Below are 18,420 nucleotides of genomic sequence, written 5' to 3'. Positions count from 1 at the left end.
ATATGATAGGGGTTAGATGACAACTATTCAATGCTGTCTCAAACGTAAATAACTTTGTCAATGAAGATAATACTTGGCCTAGCTTTCTCACAAAGATTGTGTTTAAAAATTAAAGTGAAAGTGCTTTATAAATTTCAAAACATGCAGATGCAGGTTATTGGTATTATTATTATCATTATCATGTCCTCCAGTGATTGGGAAATGACTGCATTTGCTTAATGGCCTCTATTTTCCTCTTGTTATATAGGATTTTCTAGCTAATGTCATCCACCACCTGGCTGCTATTAGTTTGATGAGCTTTTCTTGGTGTGCTAATTATATTCGCAGTGGGACCCTCGTGATGATTGTGCACGATGTAGCTGACATTTGGCTGGAGGTAAACATTTGCCTTTAAAAAATATATTAATAATACCACTCCTGGGTTTCTGTAACTGCTCACAGAAAGAATTGTCTGTGCACTATTTAGTAGGGCTCTTTTTCTTGAAAACACTTAAAGTCTGAGAATGTTTCTGAGTTCCTAGATCCTTCGATATGAAAGAAATCAAACCTCTTGGTTTTCATTTTCTAGGCTTCTCCATGGTGCAGGTGAAAGGTTAATTTGTGGGATTCCACTTATGAAAGTTGCATGCTAATGCTAGCTCTGGGAGTAATATGACATATTTGAAGAAGGAACAAACTTTAACCTTTTAGAAGGAATATTTGGATTTATGGTACTCTGGATTCTCAAAGTTGTAAGGCACCATCTATCCATTTAAGCCAATGCTTGAATACCCCATTCTTCAGCCAAAATAATTCCTTGCTTTAAGGAAGGCAAGCTGATATTTTTTAAAAGTCATCATTTTCTAAAAGAGAAAAAGCGGTTAGGGTATTTTCTGAAGCAGAAAACCTTAAGACAAGAGTCTTCCTTATCCCATACCACATGAAATATGAGGAACAAAGCAATATTAGGACAGTTTTCTTGACCTGTTTCTGTGATACATCAGTTCCTGTTGACCTTAAGGCTGTTGCTGAAGGATCCTCTCACTGCCAGATCTCCTGCTGTATTTAGAGCAACATTTCCCAGAACCTCTTAGTTATTCACTTCAATATACTCATTTATAATGAACCCAGGGAAAATGATGCTAACCCATTTTGGTTCAGGATTGCTCCTTGGAGGGCTAATAACTAAATATAGGTTGATATGGAAGAAATTAAATTTAATAGACTCTTATTCTTCTTGATTGGAGTTTAGAAAACTTTTTGGTAAAGGGCCAGGTAGTAAATCTAGTTTTGTGGGCTGCATGTGATCTCTGTCACATATTCTCTTTGTTTTTTTTTTCGTGAGTTTTTTATACCCCTTTAAAAATATGAAAACCATTCTTAAGGTTTGACCAGCTTTAGCCCATGGGCTGGACTGTAATTTGCCAAACCCTATTTGAGAAGTAACCAGAAGTCATTTGAAGCCTTTTCAAAGCACCTGGTTACAGTTAAATTATTATCTGTGTACTAAATGTTGTTTCTACTTTGTCCATAATTGTAATTAGATATGTAAATCCCATTCTGAGGGTCAAGATTATTGGCCATTTACTTAAGGCAATAAATGGCTTTGAAAAAGAACGATTGGGACAGATTTTTCATGAGTTACTGTCGGACTGTAGCCATCTCTGTTATAATTACCTCCTTCTCTGATCATGTCTCAGTAACCCTGACTGAAAATGAAGACCACATTGATCGGGACTTAAGACTTTTATCCTAGTCTGTGACTTCTATAGTCGGTACCAGCCTTATACACTGTTTTGCTCTTGTTCAATTGCCTTTAATGTATCTCCAGTACAACAACACTTTAACTGTGTAATTAAGGAGAGTTATATGTTCAAACTAAGAATAAACACTGGGGTTTCCCCTCACCTTGCTCTTTCCTGTCACAGACACAGCATAACTCCCTAAGAGACTTGGGCAAATCATGTATTGTTTGCTTTCTACCCTAGCTGTAACATGAGAAGTCATATCTATCCCTTAGGGCATATTTTGAAGTTTAGCTCATTACTGTTTGAAATGTTCTGAAGTTCTTTAGTTAAAAAAAAAACAGAAGAAAAATGAAATGTCAAACCTAGAGTTCCTTTCATGGGTAAAAAAAGAACAGCTTCATGTTGTTAATGATCATGAATCATTTTTGATTCACAAGTCATGATTTTACTTGAGGTTCAGTGCATAAGGCTGGTACCTTCCATCAACAACTAGTGGTAGAGACAACATTAAGTGGTGGCAGGAGCCCATTTTCTAATATTCTCCCAAGGACGTATGCTCCAAGGCTTCCTTGGGTAGTCATGTTAGTACTTGTCCTCTAAGTCAAGTTCTAATTGAACCCAGACATGGTACCACTTTTGCCCATGTTTAGACCTTCCTTAAGATGGAGCCTATTAATCTTTCATATTCTCAATACATTTGGTGGTACATTTCTTGTATCTTGTCTTTTTTCTTTTTTTTTTTTTTTGCAAGAAAAACCATACTCCACTTCTACAATTCTTATTCATATATAAGAATATATATCTTATTCATATATAACAACCTTTTGCTTTCTCCATACATCTTCCTGTTTCTCTTTAGTTTTCCCCATGTCCAAGTTTGTATCTAGGACCCAACACTTTAATATATATTGACTAATACTTAGCAGAGACCAGGGTCTGTCATCTAGTATTTGATCGTCCCACAGTCTAGAATGTGTTGTGCTTATTTTTGCTCAAGAGTGCTGCATTGCCCTTACAAGTAGGCTTACAGAGATTCCCACTCCTATGCACATCTCTAGATTCCCATGCTGGCCTGGCCTCTGACCTTTCAGACAGATACCCACTCCATTCCAGTCACTCCAAATTTCTGGTCTTTGTCCTCGAATCTGCCTACCACATAACCAGGTGTGCTAGCCTTCCATGTCAGCAGCTGGAGCTTTTCCCTATGGGGCCTCTGCTAACCTCACAGGCTGACCATATCCTAACCCCTGAGTAAGTAGAAAAAAGCATGGAAAATACAATGTAAACCCTTCCTGGAGCATACATATGCTGTCCGTCTTGTTTAAGAACGAGCTTGAGCCTCCCAGGCAATATCAGTTCTGAGTTGAAGCCATGCTTCCCAGAGGATGGTCTGCATCCCAGCAACTGCTTCCCATCCCTCATCCTGCATCCCCAGTTCTCACCAGAAACTTTCCCCTTCAGCCTTGGGCTGCACTGAATAGCGCAATAAACTATCCCCATCAATTAACCTTCCAATACTGCATTCAACATCCTTTTCCATAATTATTCTTATTCAATGTGATAGTATGAGCAGTATAGATTAGCCTAAAATAAATAGGAAATAATCAAGTGCTTAAAAGTTTATTTTAACCAGCTGAGGGCCCCAAGAGTTGCTTCCTGACACCTCTTCTGTTATCTGCCTCGCCGTAGGCACCTTGATTGCAGCATTCCCAGCCTGACCTGGATTTCACTCCTATCCCAGCCTTTCTCCAGTCCAGCTCTCCACCGAGTTAGAAGAAGATATTACATAGATGATCCCCAAATTAAATATATGCTGAGAATGATTATGCTAGCTTCTAGTGATTTTGAAAGACAGGAGTTATATTGCAGTCATTTTAATATATCTTTTTAAGTCATTACATTAGGGAAAATTTCAAACACAGGGCAAGCAAGTAGTATGGCAGACCCAGCCAACTTCAACAGGTGTCAGTATAGCCATCATGTTTAACCATGGGCCCATGAACAGCCCCTCACTTTCTTGGACTGTTTTCAAGAAAATCCTAGACATCATATCATTTCATGTATTAATTTTTGAAATCTATGCCACTATTACTTTATCTGAATGCAATTTCTTTCTTTGTTTTTAGTCTGCTAAGATGTTCTCTTATGCTGGATGGAAGCAAACCTGTAACACCCTGTTTTTCATCTTCTCTGCCATATTTTTCATCAGCCGTCTCATTATTTTCCCCTTTTGGTGAGTAGACAAGGTTCCATGCTCTGTGTTTGGTCAGTGTGCTAAGGTGGCCTGGGTGCATTCTTACATCAGAACATTACCCTTTCTGTCCTTACTTTGATCTCCAGTTATTTGTTCCAAGTTCAGTTGAAGAAAAGAATATTATGAAGTTATTTTTATTTAAAGAGCATGAAATTTTTAATATTTTACATTTTTATAAATAATTTTAAAAAAACATACTCCTGTGCAGAGAGGCTTATTACAAAGGGAGATGGAGAGTATGTAACCCAATGTGTGAACAGCAGTTCTTATTCCATGTCTTGGTGAACAGCAATTCTTACTCTGTGTCTTGTTTCATGACTAAGATCTTCCTTTGTGATTAACAGCTTTTCCATTTTTCTCAATGAAAAGTCATTGGCCAATCATGGGGTCTTCAGAACAAAGGCATGCTCCATGTTATAATACTTACAGCCCTTAAGTGCCAGCTGCTACACTAGGTTTTGTACATATCTTGGCTCTAGTCTACACATCAAATCTTAAAAGATAGGTAATATCATTCCAACTTCTCACATAAGAAAACTAAAGCTCATTTCATTCTCTGTGAAACAATTTGGTTTTAGAAATAATTGGGGTATCCTTTTGATACTGATTGGATTTTGATCAGTCTGTTGGTTTTGGTTAGCCATAGACCGGCAGTGAAGGACCTATATTATGTCTCCCATAGCTGTCCTTCCTTTGCAAGCATAATTTCTCATGTCTTGATTGACAGAAACCAGAGTAAACATGTGGGAAAGGTTTGGATGGCTTGAAAGGAACAGCCTTTTTTTTTCTTTTAGTTTTATTGATTTTTATTTTTTAAATGCATGACAGCGGAATGCATTACAATTCTTATTACACATATTAAAGTACAATTTTCATATCTTTGTATATAGAGTATGTTCATGCCAATTCATGCCTTTATATATGTACTTTGGTTTTTTGCATTACAATTCTTATTACACATATATACCACAATTTTTCATATCTCTATTTATACATAAAGTATGTTGACACCCAATTCGAGTCTTCATACATGTACTTTGGATAATGATGTCCATCACATTCCACCATTCTTGCTAATCCCATACCCACCTCCTTTTCCTTTCCACCCCTCTTCCCTATCTAGAGTTCATCTATTTCTCCCATGCTCCCCCTTCCTACCCCACTATGAGTCAGCCTCCTTATATCAGAGAAAACATTCAGCATTTGTTTTTTGGGGGGATTGGCTAACTTCACTTAGCATTATCTTCTCCAATGCCATTCATTTACCTGCAAATTTATTTTCTTTTATTCTCTTTTAATGCTGAGTAAAATTCCATTGTGTATATATGCCACATTTTTTTATCCATTCATCCACTGAAGGGCATCTAGGTTGGCTCCACAGTTTAGCTACTGTGAATTGTGCTGCTATAAACATTGATGTGGCTATATCCCAGTAATATGCTGTTTTTAAGTCCTTTGGGTATAGACCAAGGAGAGGGAGGGATAGTTGGGTCAAATGGTGGTTCCATTCCAAGTTTTCCAAGGAATCTCCATACTGCTTTCCATATTGGCTGTACCAATTTGCAGTCCCACCAGCAGTGTATGAGTGTACCTTTTTTCCCACATCTTCGCCAACACTTATTGTTGTTTGTCTTCATAATAGCTGCCATTCTGACGGAAGTGAGATGATATCTTAGAGTAGTTTTGATTTGCATTTCTCTTATTACTAGAGATGATGAGCATTTTTTCATATATTTGTTGATTGATTATATATTCTCTTCTGAGAAGTGTCTGTTCAGGTCCTTGGCCCGTTTGTTGATTGGTTTATTTGTTTTTTCGGTGCTTAACTTTTTGAGTTCTTTATATATCCTAGAGATTAGTGTTCTATCTGATGTGTAAGGGGTAAAAATTTGTTCCCAGGATGTAGGCTCTCTGTTCACCTCACACATTGTTTCTGTTGCTGAGAAGAAAATTTTTAGTTTGATTTCATCCCATTTATTGATTCTTGGTTTTAATTCTTGTGCTATAGGAGTCTTATTAAGAAAGTTGGGATCTAATCCCATAAGATGAAGATTAGGACCTACTTTTTCTTCTATTAGATGTAGAGTCTCTGGTTTAATTCCTAGGTCCTTGATCCATTTTGAGTTAAGTTTTTTGCATGATGAGACATATGGGTTTAATTTCATTTTGTTGCATATGGATTTCCAGTTTTCCCAGCACCATTTTTGAAGATGCCATCTTTTCTCCAGTACATGTTTTGGGCACCTTTGTCTAATAATAAGATAATTTTAATTTTGTGGGTTAGTCTCTGTGTCCTCTATTCTGTACTATTGTCTACCAGTCTGTTTTGGTGCCAATACCATGCTGTTTTTGTTACTATTTCTCTGTAGTATAGTTTAAGGTCTAGTATAGCGATGCCACCTGCTTCGCTCTTCCTGCTAAGGATTGCTTTAGCTATTCTGGGTCTCTTATTTTTCCAGATGATTTTCATGATTGCTTTTTCTATTTCTATGAGGAATGCCATTGGGATTTTGATTGGAATTGCATTAAATCTGTATAGTGCTTTTGGTAGTATGGTCATTTCGCTAATATTAATTCTGCCTATCTAAGAGAAAGGTAGACCTTTTCATCTTCTAAGATCTTCTTTTATTTCTCTCTTTAGGGTTCTGTGGTTTTCATTTTATAGATCTTTCACCTTTTTATTAATAAGATTCTTGATTCCCAAGTATCTTATTTTATTTATTTTTTTTAGGTTATTGTGAATGGGGTAGTTTTCCTCATTTCCTTCTCAGAGACTTTGTCACTGATATACAGAAATGCCTTTGATTTATGGGTGTTGATTTTATATCCTGCTATTTTGCTGAATTAATTTACTAGTTCTAGAAGTTTTCTGGTGGAGTTTTTTAGGTCTTCTAAGTATAGAATCATGTCATCAGCAAATAGTGCTAATTTAAGTTCTTCTTTTCCTATACCTATCCCTTTGATTTCTTTTGACTGTCTAATTGCTCTGGACAGTGTTTCAAGAACTATGTTGAATAGAAGTGGTGAAAGAGGGCCTCCTTGTCTTGAGGAACAGCCTTTAACACATCTTAGTGCAGGGCTAGTCTGGATACTTCAGATCCCCTCAACAGAAGAATTGGTACTATTGAAGATTCTTGGATCCCAGAAAGATAGATGGAGACTCTGGTTCTAAGCCTCATCCTAGGTGAATGGACAGTACCCTTAATTAACACCCAGGGGGTGTCTGGCCAGAGGCAAGCCCGCTGCATTCTCTCTACCTTGGCTAGGTGTCTTGCATTTTCTGGACAGGAGCAGCCCAGTGCAGTGGTTAAGTTCTTAGATGTGACTCAGGCCTGGATTCAGGCATGTGATCTTGGACAGATTAGGTCATCTCTCAACTCCTCTGTTTTCTTATTTTTAAAATGGAAATAAGGGTTGACACAAGGATTACCAGAAGTAATACACATAAAATAGTTCTAGTAAAATGACTGGTACTTAGGCAGCATTTATTTAATCTTTACTATTATTGCTAGAATTATTAATGAGTATTTCAAAATTTGGAGTTTAATCTAGAATCAAATTCAAGATATATGCCTCATACATTCCTTAGTTGACAAATCACATTACTATCACTTTTGCTTTGACTGAACAAGTATGTTTGTGAAATTACAGTGTTGTATGATAGCAATTATTCGTTATCATTATTATTATTACTATCACCATCATCATTGTTATTTTTGCAATACTGGGGATTGATACAGGTTCTCACTCATGCCAGGCAACCATTGTACCACTGAGCTACATCCCAGGCATTGGTAGCATTTATTGATGAGATAAATGTTGACTTTCAGTTGGAGATAGTTTTTTGGTGTGATTTTTATGGCAGTGTAAGTCCAGCACTTTCCCCACTATGCATCTCATATCCAAAGACACCACACATTCCAGTTGTCTGTGGCTACATAACAAACCATCTGAACATTGGTGGAGAAATTTTTCTCCTGTAAAGGGCTAGAGAGTTAAGATTTTAGGCTATTAAGGCCATATATCATCTTAGTTCAATATTTTTTTTGTTTTGTTTTGTAACTCTTTAAAAATGTACCAAGCCATTTTTAGCCCACAAGCTATATAAAAACGTGTTGCAGGCCAGAATTTATCAACAGTCAATAGTTTACAGACCTCTCTCTTAAAACAACAACATCACAATGGTAATGTTTCAACATTACAACCATCTCTAATGGTTCTTAAAGTTGATTAGCCTTAGCTAGAAGGTTTTCAATTAGGTGTCTCATATGGTTACAATCAGATGGTGGCTGGGTGGTTGGGTAGTGGCTAGTGTTGGAATTTTCTTGAAGCCTTCCTCAGACACATATTTGAAGTAGCATCAGCTGGTAGACTCTTTGCTGGCTGAGATCTGAGCTGGAGCTGTAGACTGGAGCTCCTCAGATGACCCCTTCCATGTGGGCTTGGCCTGTTTATAGCACAGCAGCTACATTCATGCATGAGCATAATGAGAGAGGTAGGCAGACACTGTCCTTCTAGTACTCTGCCTCAGAAGTCTTATCATGTCTCTTCCTACTCCTTGGTCTTGGTTGGAACCAGATCCCTAAGGCCAGCTCATAATCAAAGGAAGGAAACTCTGTTTCTTGATGTAAATTGTTTCCAAGAATTGGCAGACCTGTTTTTAAAAAACACATCATAGAAGCTCTCAGTTCAGAGAACTCTGTGAGAAATTTATATGCTATTGCTTCTGGGTTGGCTTTTCATTTAGCAATGGAGAACATTCATCTCAGATATTTCCTATGTCTCAAATAAACAAGCCTGTTTGCTTCCATAACAGTCAAACACAGTGGAGGGGTTGACTGTGGAGATAGTGCACTACTTTCCCACACACTTCAACATTAAAAATCCTAGACTTAGGAACTTATTCTCCTGCCAGCATTTCTGAATTTCAAGAAGAATTAGTTACATGCATTTGACATTTTCTTGATCTGAGAACTGAATTCTCATCAGTCCACTACAGAGGGCAGCAAGAACCACTGTTTGCCATCTTCAGTTGAATTATGAATAAACAATATAACAGACTTAACTATAAGATTTTTTGCTGGTAAAAATATTTCTTTACTGACATTGGCTGATTTTCATTGCTTGAAAAGTTGAGCAAAATCCCACCAAGCCATTGGCAGAAAGGGAGCTTCTCTCCGATGACATTATACTACCCTAGCTGAGCCTCCCATCAACTTGGACTTGTTACATAATCATCTTGATGGTGCCCAAGAGGAAAATTGAATTTCTTGTTGTCAGCCTGGTTCCACCCACCTGTCCAAAACTTGTAACTCTGTAGATGGATTTCTCAAGGATATTTATTCAGTCTAGATTTACTGGGAATCCACCATGGGCCATGTGTGGATAACAGATGCATCAGAAGGCAGCTCAGCTAATGGACTTAGATCCAAACAGTTTTTAGGTGCTAAGGGGGCTGTTTGCAATCTAGTTGCTCTGTTCTTCCCAGTTGCTCTTGTTGCACATTTTGTGATGAGATACAGTGTAGGGTGGGAGAAAGCCCAGTTAGGTTCTACTTGTCTGAGATTTGTCTGAAAGCCTTTAGAAAAAGAACTGGGGCTTATACATCACACTCCTTTTTTTCTTTCACTTCCCCAAGCTTCAAGCATGTTTGCTTTTCCCCAAGGGTTCTCCCTTTTGTACTTCTGCAACTGCAGCACCTGTGTCCATTCCTCTTGCTATGTCTGGGAGCCTATTTAGCTGATTATCAATCAGTGGCAGCAAGAGTTGATTGCATTGCTTTTCTAAGCATTGTTTCATTCATGTTAGGCAGAAATCCAAACTGGCATTGGTCAAATTTCTTTGATTGCCTATAATCCCATTTGTTTTCGTTTTTATTTGAAACCATCTAAATTGTAGGCTTACATTTTTTAATATTGTATTCCCAACTTTTATTTTCAAATGATGTGTATATTTTTGAATTATTGAATGTATTTATCCACTTGAACATTATACAAATACTACCAGATAATCAGTGGGCTAGAAAGACCTTTCTTTGCTAAACCATTCCCCTGCCTCCTGACAGTTTGCTCTATCAATTACAAGAGCTAATATTAATTTTCTCCAGACTAATTGATCTGAAGGGAAGGTGTACTATTTTGCTGATTTGCAATCTGAGAGTTGAATATTTCGTTTATCACAGCCCAGCCCTCAGGTGCCAGTGTGGCTTATTGCTTTGTGGCTTGAACTCACCCAGAGCTAGGTGTTGTAAAGAGTAGGAGGAGTGGGAGATAAAGTTCCTAGCCTCTGGGAATGCCTACTGGCAGTAGAAGAGATCTTTGTATCCACCCCTTATTTATATAAAAACTCTTATTAGTGACCTGTGATTCTCAGATGTTTCAAAAAGAAAACATCAAAATATTTGAAACTATAATATTCAAATACCTGGCTTGCTTATCTCCAAGAGAATATATGCTTGTGGTTATCTCATTTCTCCACCACTGGTCACTGGATTTCAGATCTCAGCTTTTGATGAGTAGTAAAGAAAATCAGTACCCTGGGAAGCCCATATGTGAAAGGGAATTTTATGGATGATGGGACCATAGAAACACTTGGAATGGCTTGTAAAGAAAGAAGAGTTTTAAAACTTTTTTTTAAAAAAGTAAAGCTGAAAGCATCCAGCAGTGTTCTTAGATAATGTTCCTTACCATCATGGACCCTTTCTCTCCTCAGAAGGCCTGGGGCCCCCATGGTAAGTAGAGGGCTGAGCACTGGCTCTAATGGCACCATGATTGGCTTGGAGCCCTTGGCACTGTCAACAGAGTAAAGGAGGAGCTTGTGCAGTGCAAGAAAGGCTTTGTAGGAGCTAGAGACACTCCTTAAACCACCATCACAGATGTGAATCTCAGAACCAGACTTTCCAGTTACACGTCTGATGAAGGAGACCGTGAGTTTTGTGGCATGTGTTCTTTCTCTCATTTGATAGCCCACAGAGGAGCCCCGAACCCTGTGCTTGGTAGATACTTATGCTGTTTATAAATTTATAAAAGACAACAACCATTCTTCAGATCACAAAATCTTAGAATAAGGGACCTTATTCATAATTCAGTTGAACTCCTTTATTAATTTATTTAGAAATAATTTCAAGCTTATAGGAAAATTTTGCGAATATAACAGAATTCCTCTATATACCCTTTACTAGTTGGCATTTTGCCACATTTACTTACTCATTCCTTCTCTCTCTACCACTCCCCCCACACATACCTGTGTGTGTGTATGTGTGTGTGTGTATAAGTATGTATGTATATACACATATATATACACTTATTTATGAACAATTTGAAAGTTATAACATCATCTAAATAATTATTGTGCCCTGAATACTTTAGTGTGTATTTCCTAAGAACAGGACATTCTCTTACATAATCACAATGTGGTTATTAACTGCAGGAAATGTGGCAATCCACCTTCAATGTCCCAGTTTTGTCAATCAATCCAATAATATCTTTTATTGCTTTTCCCCCACCACTTGGATCCTGGCTTTTGAGTACATATTGTATTTAGTTGACATTCATCTGGAACATTTTCCTATTCTTTCTTTGTCTTTCATGTCATTGACATTGCCAAAGCATTTAGACCCCATATTTACTTCACAGATGAGGAATTATGGTATTCCTAGGATCACACAGTTAGTTATAGGAGAAACAATCCTAGAAACAGGACATTTTGAAACATAGAAAAGATATCTTTCCAATTAAATTACTAAACTGGATGATTAAGAAACATCATTTGTCTTTACTATTTATTATGTTATCTTCAACTACCCTGTCACTTTGAAATCTAAGACACCTCCAAAGGAGACAGTTGCTATCCTAACAGGACTTAATGCTCACACCTACAATTAACAAGAACAAAAGGTCTTCAACATTTAATTTTCATTATAAAAAATATAAATTTGGGGTGGTTGTCTTACCTAGCCCAGAAAAACCAGCTACTATTTATGCCAACACTGTGATTAGTTCAAACTATGTGAATTCCAGTGATTTAAAGGATTAAGATCAGAAACAAAACCAAAACCAGTAAAAGCTGAGTTTTGCAATCTAAGAGGACAGTACTAGTAGTAGCAGTAGTTGTTGTTGTTACAGTAGTTTATCAATTTTAAAAGATTCAAGTCTAGGGGCCAGGAGCTGAGTGGTTCTAGGACTCTGGCAGTCTTTTGGCATTCTTTATGAAAAGAAAAATTCCATTCAATCACTATGAGATAGTGACCGATTAAAGCATACAAATACTGTATGTGCATGCATGTGCCTGTATATGTGTATGTCCAAGTACTAGGGGAAAGTTGGTAAGGGGAGATGTGTTTATTTTTTTTTCTTCCACCTACTTTTTTTATTCAGAGAAGGAGAAAAAAAAGCAGACTGTGAAATTTGATCATCCTTTCATTAGGTCCTAAAAATTTTAACTGTGGTACCATAATCTGCTATCACCAGTGTCACAATGGCTCCCCACTCTGAGCTCTTCTCTCATGTCTTAAGCAGGTCTTCCTCTCTGTCCTCCCATAGAGAATTCTCAGGCAGCTCAAGCTCTCTCCTCTAGAGCCTGGTGTCTTTCTCCTAAGCGGCTTCCTCCTCCACACCAAGTAGAAAGTCCAGGCAGTTCCACAGCACTGTGTCATGGGAATTGCTCTAACTGTGTCATTAGTGTGGGTCCCCTGGAGTAGGGAGGGATAGGAAAGTAGTAACAATCATAGTGCTGGTAAGAGAAACGGTTATAATGACCAGTTCTTGTGTGCTCGTGCTAAGCTCTTTCCATGTGTCCCCTCACTGAATCCTCACAGCATTCTGATGAGGCGGGTGGTGATATTCTCATTGTATAGATGACTGAAGCCCAGGAAGGTGATGAGACTTGCTGAAGATCCCAGGAGCCCTGATTCTCACCTCACAGGCTCCAGAGCCCACATCCTTGGCCTACTCCCTCCGCCCAGAGGCTCAGCTCTCTCATTGGCATTTTCACTAGAATGACAGTCTCTTCCATTTTGAAAGCTCGACAGTTTGTGTCTCTCCCTGGGCCTCTCAGTCAGAGGGGTGGGGTTAGTTCCACTAGGTGACTAAGGAAATAGGGTCAGTGACACCTGCAGGTTTGAGGTATATGACAAATGACATCAGACCTTGAACTGGCTCTGATGATTCTGGTTCAGGTGTCCCCTTTCTAAAACTGTTGCTTGGATGGCTCCACTTTCCTCAGCTGCCTCCTTTTAGATCACCCTTCCCTGCCGCTTCTCTCCCTTAAACTCCCTTCAGAGGTTTACTAATGATACAGCTCTCAAAATGGAAGATACTGCCATCAAGGCTCCTCAGCTCTTTGAATTTTCCATGATACCTTCTGCCAAAGGGCATCTGAGCATTTCCTTCAACTGGAACCCTCTGTCCTGTCTTCTCTTCAGCTAGAGGGAGCAGGGAAAGAAAGTTCAGTCAGAACTCTGCATACTCCTTGTCCTTTTCTCTTTGCATGGACCACAATGAACAATTGTAAGTTTGCTAATTATTCATTCTCTAATAGACTCTGTAAAGGAGGTATTTTCAACTAGGTTCTGTTGTCAATTTCAACACTGACAAACTCCCAGTAGAGGATCTACTAAGGGATAAGGCACTGGGTCAGATAGGGGAGGCCCAGGGATGACTATGTTTGTGGCCCTGACTTTGGCAACCTACCTGCCAATGAGGAGCCAATTCATATGAGCAACTGTTGCTGCAAGGCCTACAAAGATGTTGGTAGTGGGGGTCCTACAGCAAAGTTAGAAATTCAGAGGTGACTAGAATAATGTGGAGACTTTGGGAGGGGACCATGCTTTAATGGATAAAAAGAATTAATTGAAAAGGGGAAGTTCATTCTGGGCTTAAAGTACAGAAAATTGCCCAAGGACAGCAAACCAGAACAGCAAGGGTCTTATAGATATTAATGCCTTTAATTCCCAGTAATAACTCTAAGAATATGAGCTCCACTAGTCCAGGGATTTGGGTTCCTTTTATTTATTACTGTGTTTCTAGTTCCTGCCAAATGTCAGGTAGCACTTTGCTAGGTGCCCAATAAATATTTAGTGAATGAATAAAGGAGGTGCTTTTTGCTTCCACTTAACAATTGAGAAAATGTATAAAGAAGTGGCACAAATTCACATAACCTGTAAGTAGTAGAGCTGGATTTTTAAAAAATTCTATATGAGAATGAAAAAGATCTTTTAAAGCATAACATGTAAGCTACATATAAAGGAAAAGATAGATTAGTTTGATAATCTGTCAAAAATATAGAGTCTAAAAAAAGTATTAGATTGTAATGATATTTAACATAAATTTAAAATAGTATTGTTATCTTTAACATAAAAAGAATAATTGTGAGTCAACACAAAAAGTAAACACTGCAATAGAACAATGAATAGATAACCATGGATAAACAGTTCACATATGAAAAATAATATTAATCAATAAGGGCTGGGGTTGTAGCTCCGTGGCTGAGCAATTGCCTAGCACGTGTGAGGCACTGGGTTTGACCCTCAGCACCACATAAAAATAAATAAAGGTATTTTGTCCCTCTACAACTAAGAACATATTTTTTAAAAACAATCAATACTAGGGCTGTGGCTGTGGCTCAGTGGTAGAGTGCTTGCCTTATACATGTGGAGTTTGATCCTCAGCACCACATAAAAATAAACAAATAAAATGGAGGCATGCTGTCCATCTACAACTACAAAAAATCAATAATATGTAAATGTATGTAATATATGGTCACTTCATATGAAGCAAAAATATATTAGTACAATGTTCTTTTACATGGAGACTGACAAAATACAATGTTGGTTAATTAATGTTGGTTGGTTAACTACTGTCTATCATACACTGGGTACAAGAATACAAATTGTACAGTTTTTCAGGAAAGAAGTTTAGCCAAATATTCCCAAATATAAAATGAGTAGAGTCTTTGGTTCAAGTTTAGGATCTTAGCTATTTCAGGGTAGAATCAAAAAATTTTATCAAACTGTTTTTATATGTAATTATACTCTTTAAAATATAATGAAAACTGAGGAAGAACTTAAATTTCTTCAGTTAGGGTTTAGTTTATTATATATCCATGAAATGGATTTCTAGGCAGCTATTTCATAGCATAATATACACTAGAGATTGGCAAACTATGCCTCACAGGCTAAATTCAGTCCACTGCTTCTTTTTTTAAATAAAGTTTTATTAGAATGCAGCTATACCAATTGATTTATGCACTGTTTCTACATGAATTTATTTATGTAATAGCTGTCATGGTTGCTTTCATAATACGAGGGCAAAGTTAAGTAGTTGCAATAGAGTTTGAATGGACCAGAGGCCTGAAACATTTAATATTTTTCCCTTTATAAATAGGTTTACTTTCTTCTGATCTATAGCTATATTCATTGGCATGGAAAGCTTTCTGCAACATATTATTGGGTGAAAAAAATTAGGGCACAAAATCACATGTATAGTGTGATCCCTAATATATAAAATCAAGTGGTATCAAGGAATAAAAAAAGAAAGAAAGAGAAAGAAAGAAAGAAAGAAAGAAAGAAAGAAAGAAAGAAAGAAAGAAAGAAAGAAAGAAAGAAAGGCAGGCAGCTTAAAGCATATATTTTTAGAAGAGATAGTTTGAGTTATATTCACCAAAATATTCTAGGGTATTTGTGAGTTGTGAGACTTTTGATAATTGTTTTCATAGCTTCTTTATATTTTTTGGCACTTCCTAAGTTTCTAAAAATCAAGAAGGCTATATTTTTAATTGAAATGTAACTTTGAGGAATATCTACATAAATAAAATAGATAAATGGCTAGTATCTTTATTTATATAGAGTTTATATCATTGTTTTTTGGAAATAGTACTTGAACTGATAACTCAAAAATTAGAAAACAGAGCTACTAAGCAGGCACAGGGGATCTGTAAAAGCATTGCAAACAATACAATATGAAATTGTTTTGATTTTTAATGTGCAAATTTTTTTTCTGCTACCTTTCCTATCCTCTACTATCCCCCTCCCATCTTCTGTCTCTACCCCATCTACTGTAATTCATTTCTCTCCTTGTTTATTTTCCCATTCCCCTCACAACCTCTTATATGTAATTTTGTATAACAATGAGGGTCTCCTTCCATTTCCATGCAATTTTCCTTTTCTCTCCCTTTCCCTCCCACCTCATGTCTCTGTTTAATGTTAATCATTTCCTCCTGCTCTTCCTCCCTGCTCTGTTCTTAGTTGCTCTCATTATATCAAAGAAGACATTTAGCATTTGTTTTTTAGGGATTGGCTAGCTTCACTTAGCATAATCTGCTCTAGTGCCATCCATTTCCCTGCAAATTCCATGATTTTGTCATTTTTTAGTGCTGCGTAATACTCCATGGTGTATAAATGCCACATTTTTTTATCCATTCATCTATTGAAGGGCATCTGGGTTGGTTCCACAGTCTAGCTATTGTGAATTGTGCTGCTATGAACATCAATGTGGCAGTATCCCTGTAATATGCTCTTTTAAGGTCTTCAGGGAATAGTCCGAGAAGGGCAATAGCTGGGTCAAATGGTGATTCCATTCCCAGCTTTCCCAGGAATCTCCATACTGCTTTCCAAATTGGCCACACCAATTTGCAGTCCCACCAGCAATGTACAAGAGTAGCCTTTTCCCCACATCCTCGCCAGCAGTTGTTGTTGTTTGACTTCATAATGGCTGCCAATCTTACTGGAGTGAGATGGTATCTTAGGGTGGTTTTGATTTGCATTTCTCTGACTTCTAGAGATGGTGAGCGTTTTTTCATGTTTTTGTTGATTGATTGTATGTCCTCCTCTGAGAAGTGTCTGTTCAGGTCCTTGGCCCATTTGTTGAATGGGTTATTTGTTATCTTATTGTCTAATTTTTTGAGTTCTTTGTATACTCTGGATATTAGGGCTCTATCTGAAGTGTGAGGAGTAAAAATTTGTTCCCATGATGTAGGCTCCCTATTTACCTCTCTTATTGTTTCTCTTGCTGAGAAAAAACTTTTTAGTTTAAGTAAGTCCGATTTGTTGATTCTAGTTATTAACTCTTGTGCTATGGGTGTCCTATTAAGGAATTTGGAGCCCGACCCCACAATATGTAGATCGGAGCCAACTTTTTCTTCTATCAGACGCAGAGTCTCTGATTTGATATCAAGCTCCTTGATCCATTTTGAGTTAACTTTTGTGCATGGCGAGAGGAGGAGTTTCAGTTTCATTTTGTTGCATATGGATTTCCAGTTTTCCCAACACCATTTGTTGAAGATGCTATCCTTCCTCCCTTGGATGCTTTTAGCCCCTTTATCAAATATAAGATAGTTGTAACTTTGTGGATTAGTCTCTGTGTCCTCTCTTCTGTACCATTGGTCCACCCACCTGTTTTGGTACCAGTACCATGCTGTTTTTGTTACTATTGCTCTGTAATATAGTTTGAAATCTGGTATTGCTATACCGCCTGATTCACACTTCCTGCTTAGAATTGCTTTTGCTATTCTGGGTCTTTTATTTTTCCATATGAATTTCATGATTGCTTTATCTATTTCTACAAGAAATGCCGTTGGGATTTTGATTGGCATTGCATTAAACCTATAGAGAACTTTTGGTAATATCGCCATTTTGATGATGTTAGTTCTGCCTATCCAGATTTTAAAGTCACTCATACTCACCAACACTGGTTGGGAGAATTCAATGAAATGATTCATAAACTTTTGGTGACCTTTGGGATTGTTATATTTTGGCAAATAATTTGGCAATGTTTAAATACTTTTTAATTATACCCTGGGATTTTTGCAACTTTAATGATTAAACACCTTGAAACAGCAATCTCACTTTTAGGAACATACATTTCTAAGGAAATCATCTTCCATTTGGGAAAGACCATATCCCCCAGGTTGTCTAAGCAGTGTCAAATATCTTAAATATAAAACTAAGTGGAATCGAACATAAAAATCTCACAAGTGGTATATTTTTGCAGAGGCAAAAAATCTCTATAGGACAAAATCAGGTACCTATGAAGATACAGGACAACTGACATTGTCATGAATTGCTGGTAGGAATGAAAAGCAGCCACCCAGGAAAACAGCTTTTAGTCTTTTACAAAGTTAAATATACACTTACCACATGCTACAGAACAGTTCCACCCTATATACCTACTCTTAAGAAATGATAACTTACGTTAACACAAACACACAAGTGTGAGTATTTAGAGCAGTTCTATTCATAATTGTTAAAAACTAGAAACATCCCTATTGTTCCTCAAAAGGTGAACAGATATACTGCGTGTATCCATATAGTGGGTTACCAGGTGCTATTAAAATCCACAGCAACTTGGCTGAACTCAAGGGTACCATGCTTAGGAAAGGAGGCAGTCTTCAAAATTCATATTGTATGATTCCACGAAAAGACAAAAGCAAAGGTTGGAGAGCAGA

The 18,420-nt window shown here is 37.4% G+C and overlaps 1 protein-coding gene across 1 annotated transcript in view; it reads left to right on the top strand.

Moving 5' to 3' along the window:
- Cers3 (ceramide synthase 3) overlaps positions 1 to 18,420 on the top strand; it is a 79,367-nt gene that overhangs the window by 31,886 nt on the left and 29,061 nt on the right. The window contains exons 7-8 of the mRNA XM_026394718.2: positions 248 to 376; positions 3,854 to 3,960. Coding sequence (XP_026250503.2) covers positions 248 to 376; positions 3,854 to 3,960 — 236 coding nt within the window. The remainder of the gene's footprint in view (positions 1 to 247; positions 377 to 3,853; positions 3,961 to 18,420) is intronic.

The sequence above is a fragment of the Urocitellus parryii genome, chromosome 6, assembly GCF_045843805.1.
Source record: "Urocitellus parryii isolate mUroPar1 chromosome 6, mUroPar1.hap1, whole genome shotgun sequence".
In the NCBI taxonomy this organism is placed as follows: domain Eukaryota; kingdom Metazoa; phylum Chordata; class Mammalia; order Rodentia; family Sciuridae; genus Urocitellus; species Urocitellus parryii.
Note: the sequence above shows the minus strand (reverse complement) of the source record. Positions and strands in the feature narration are given on the sequence as shown.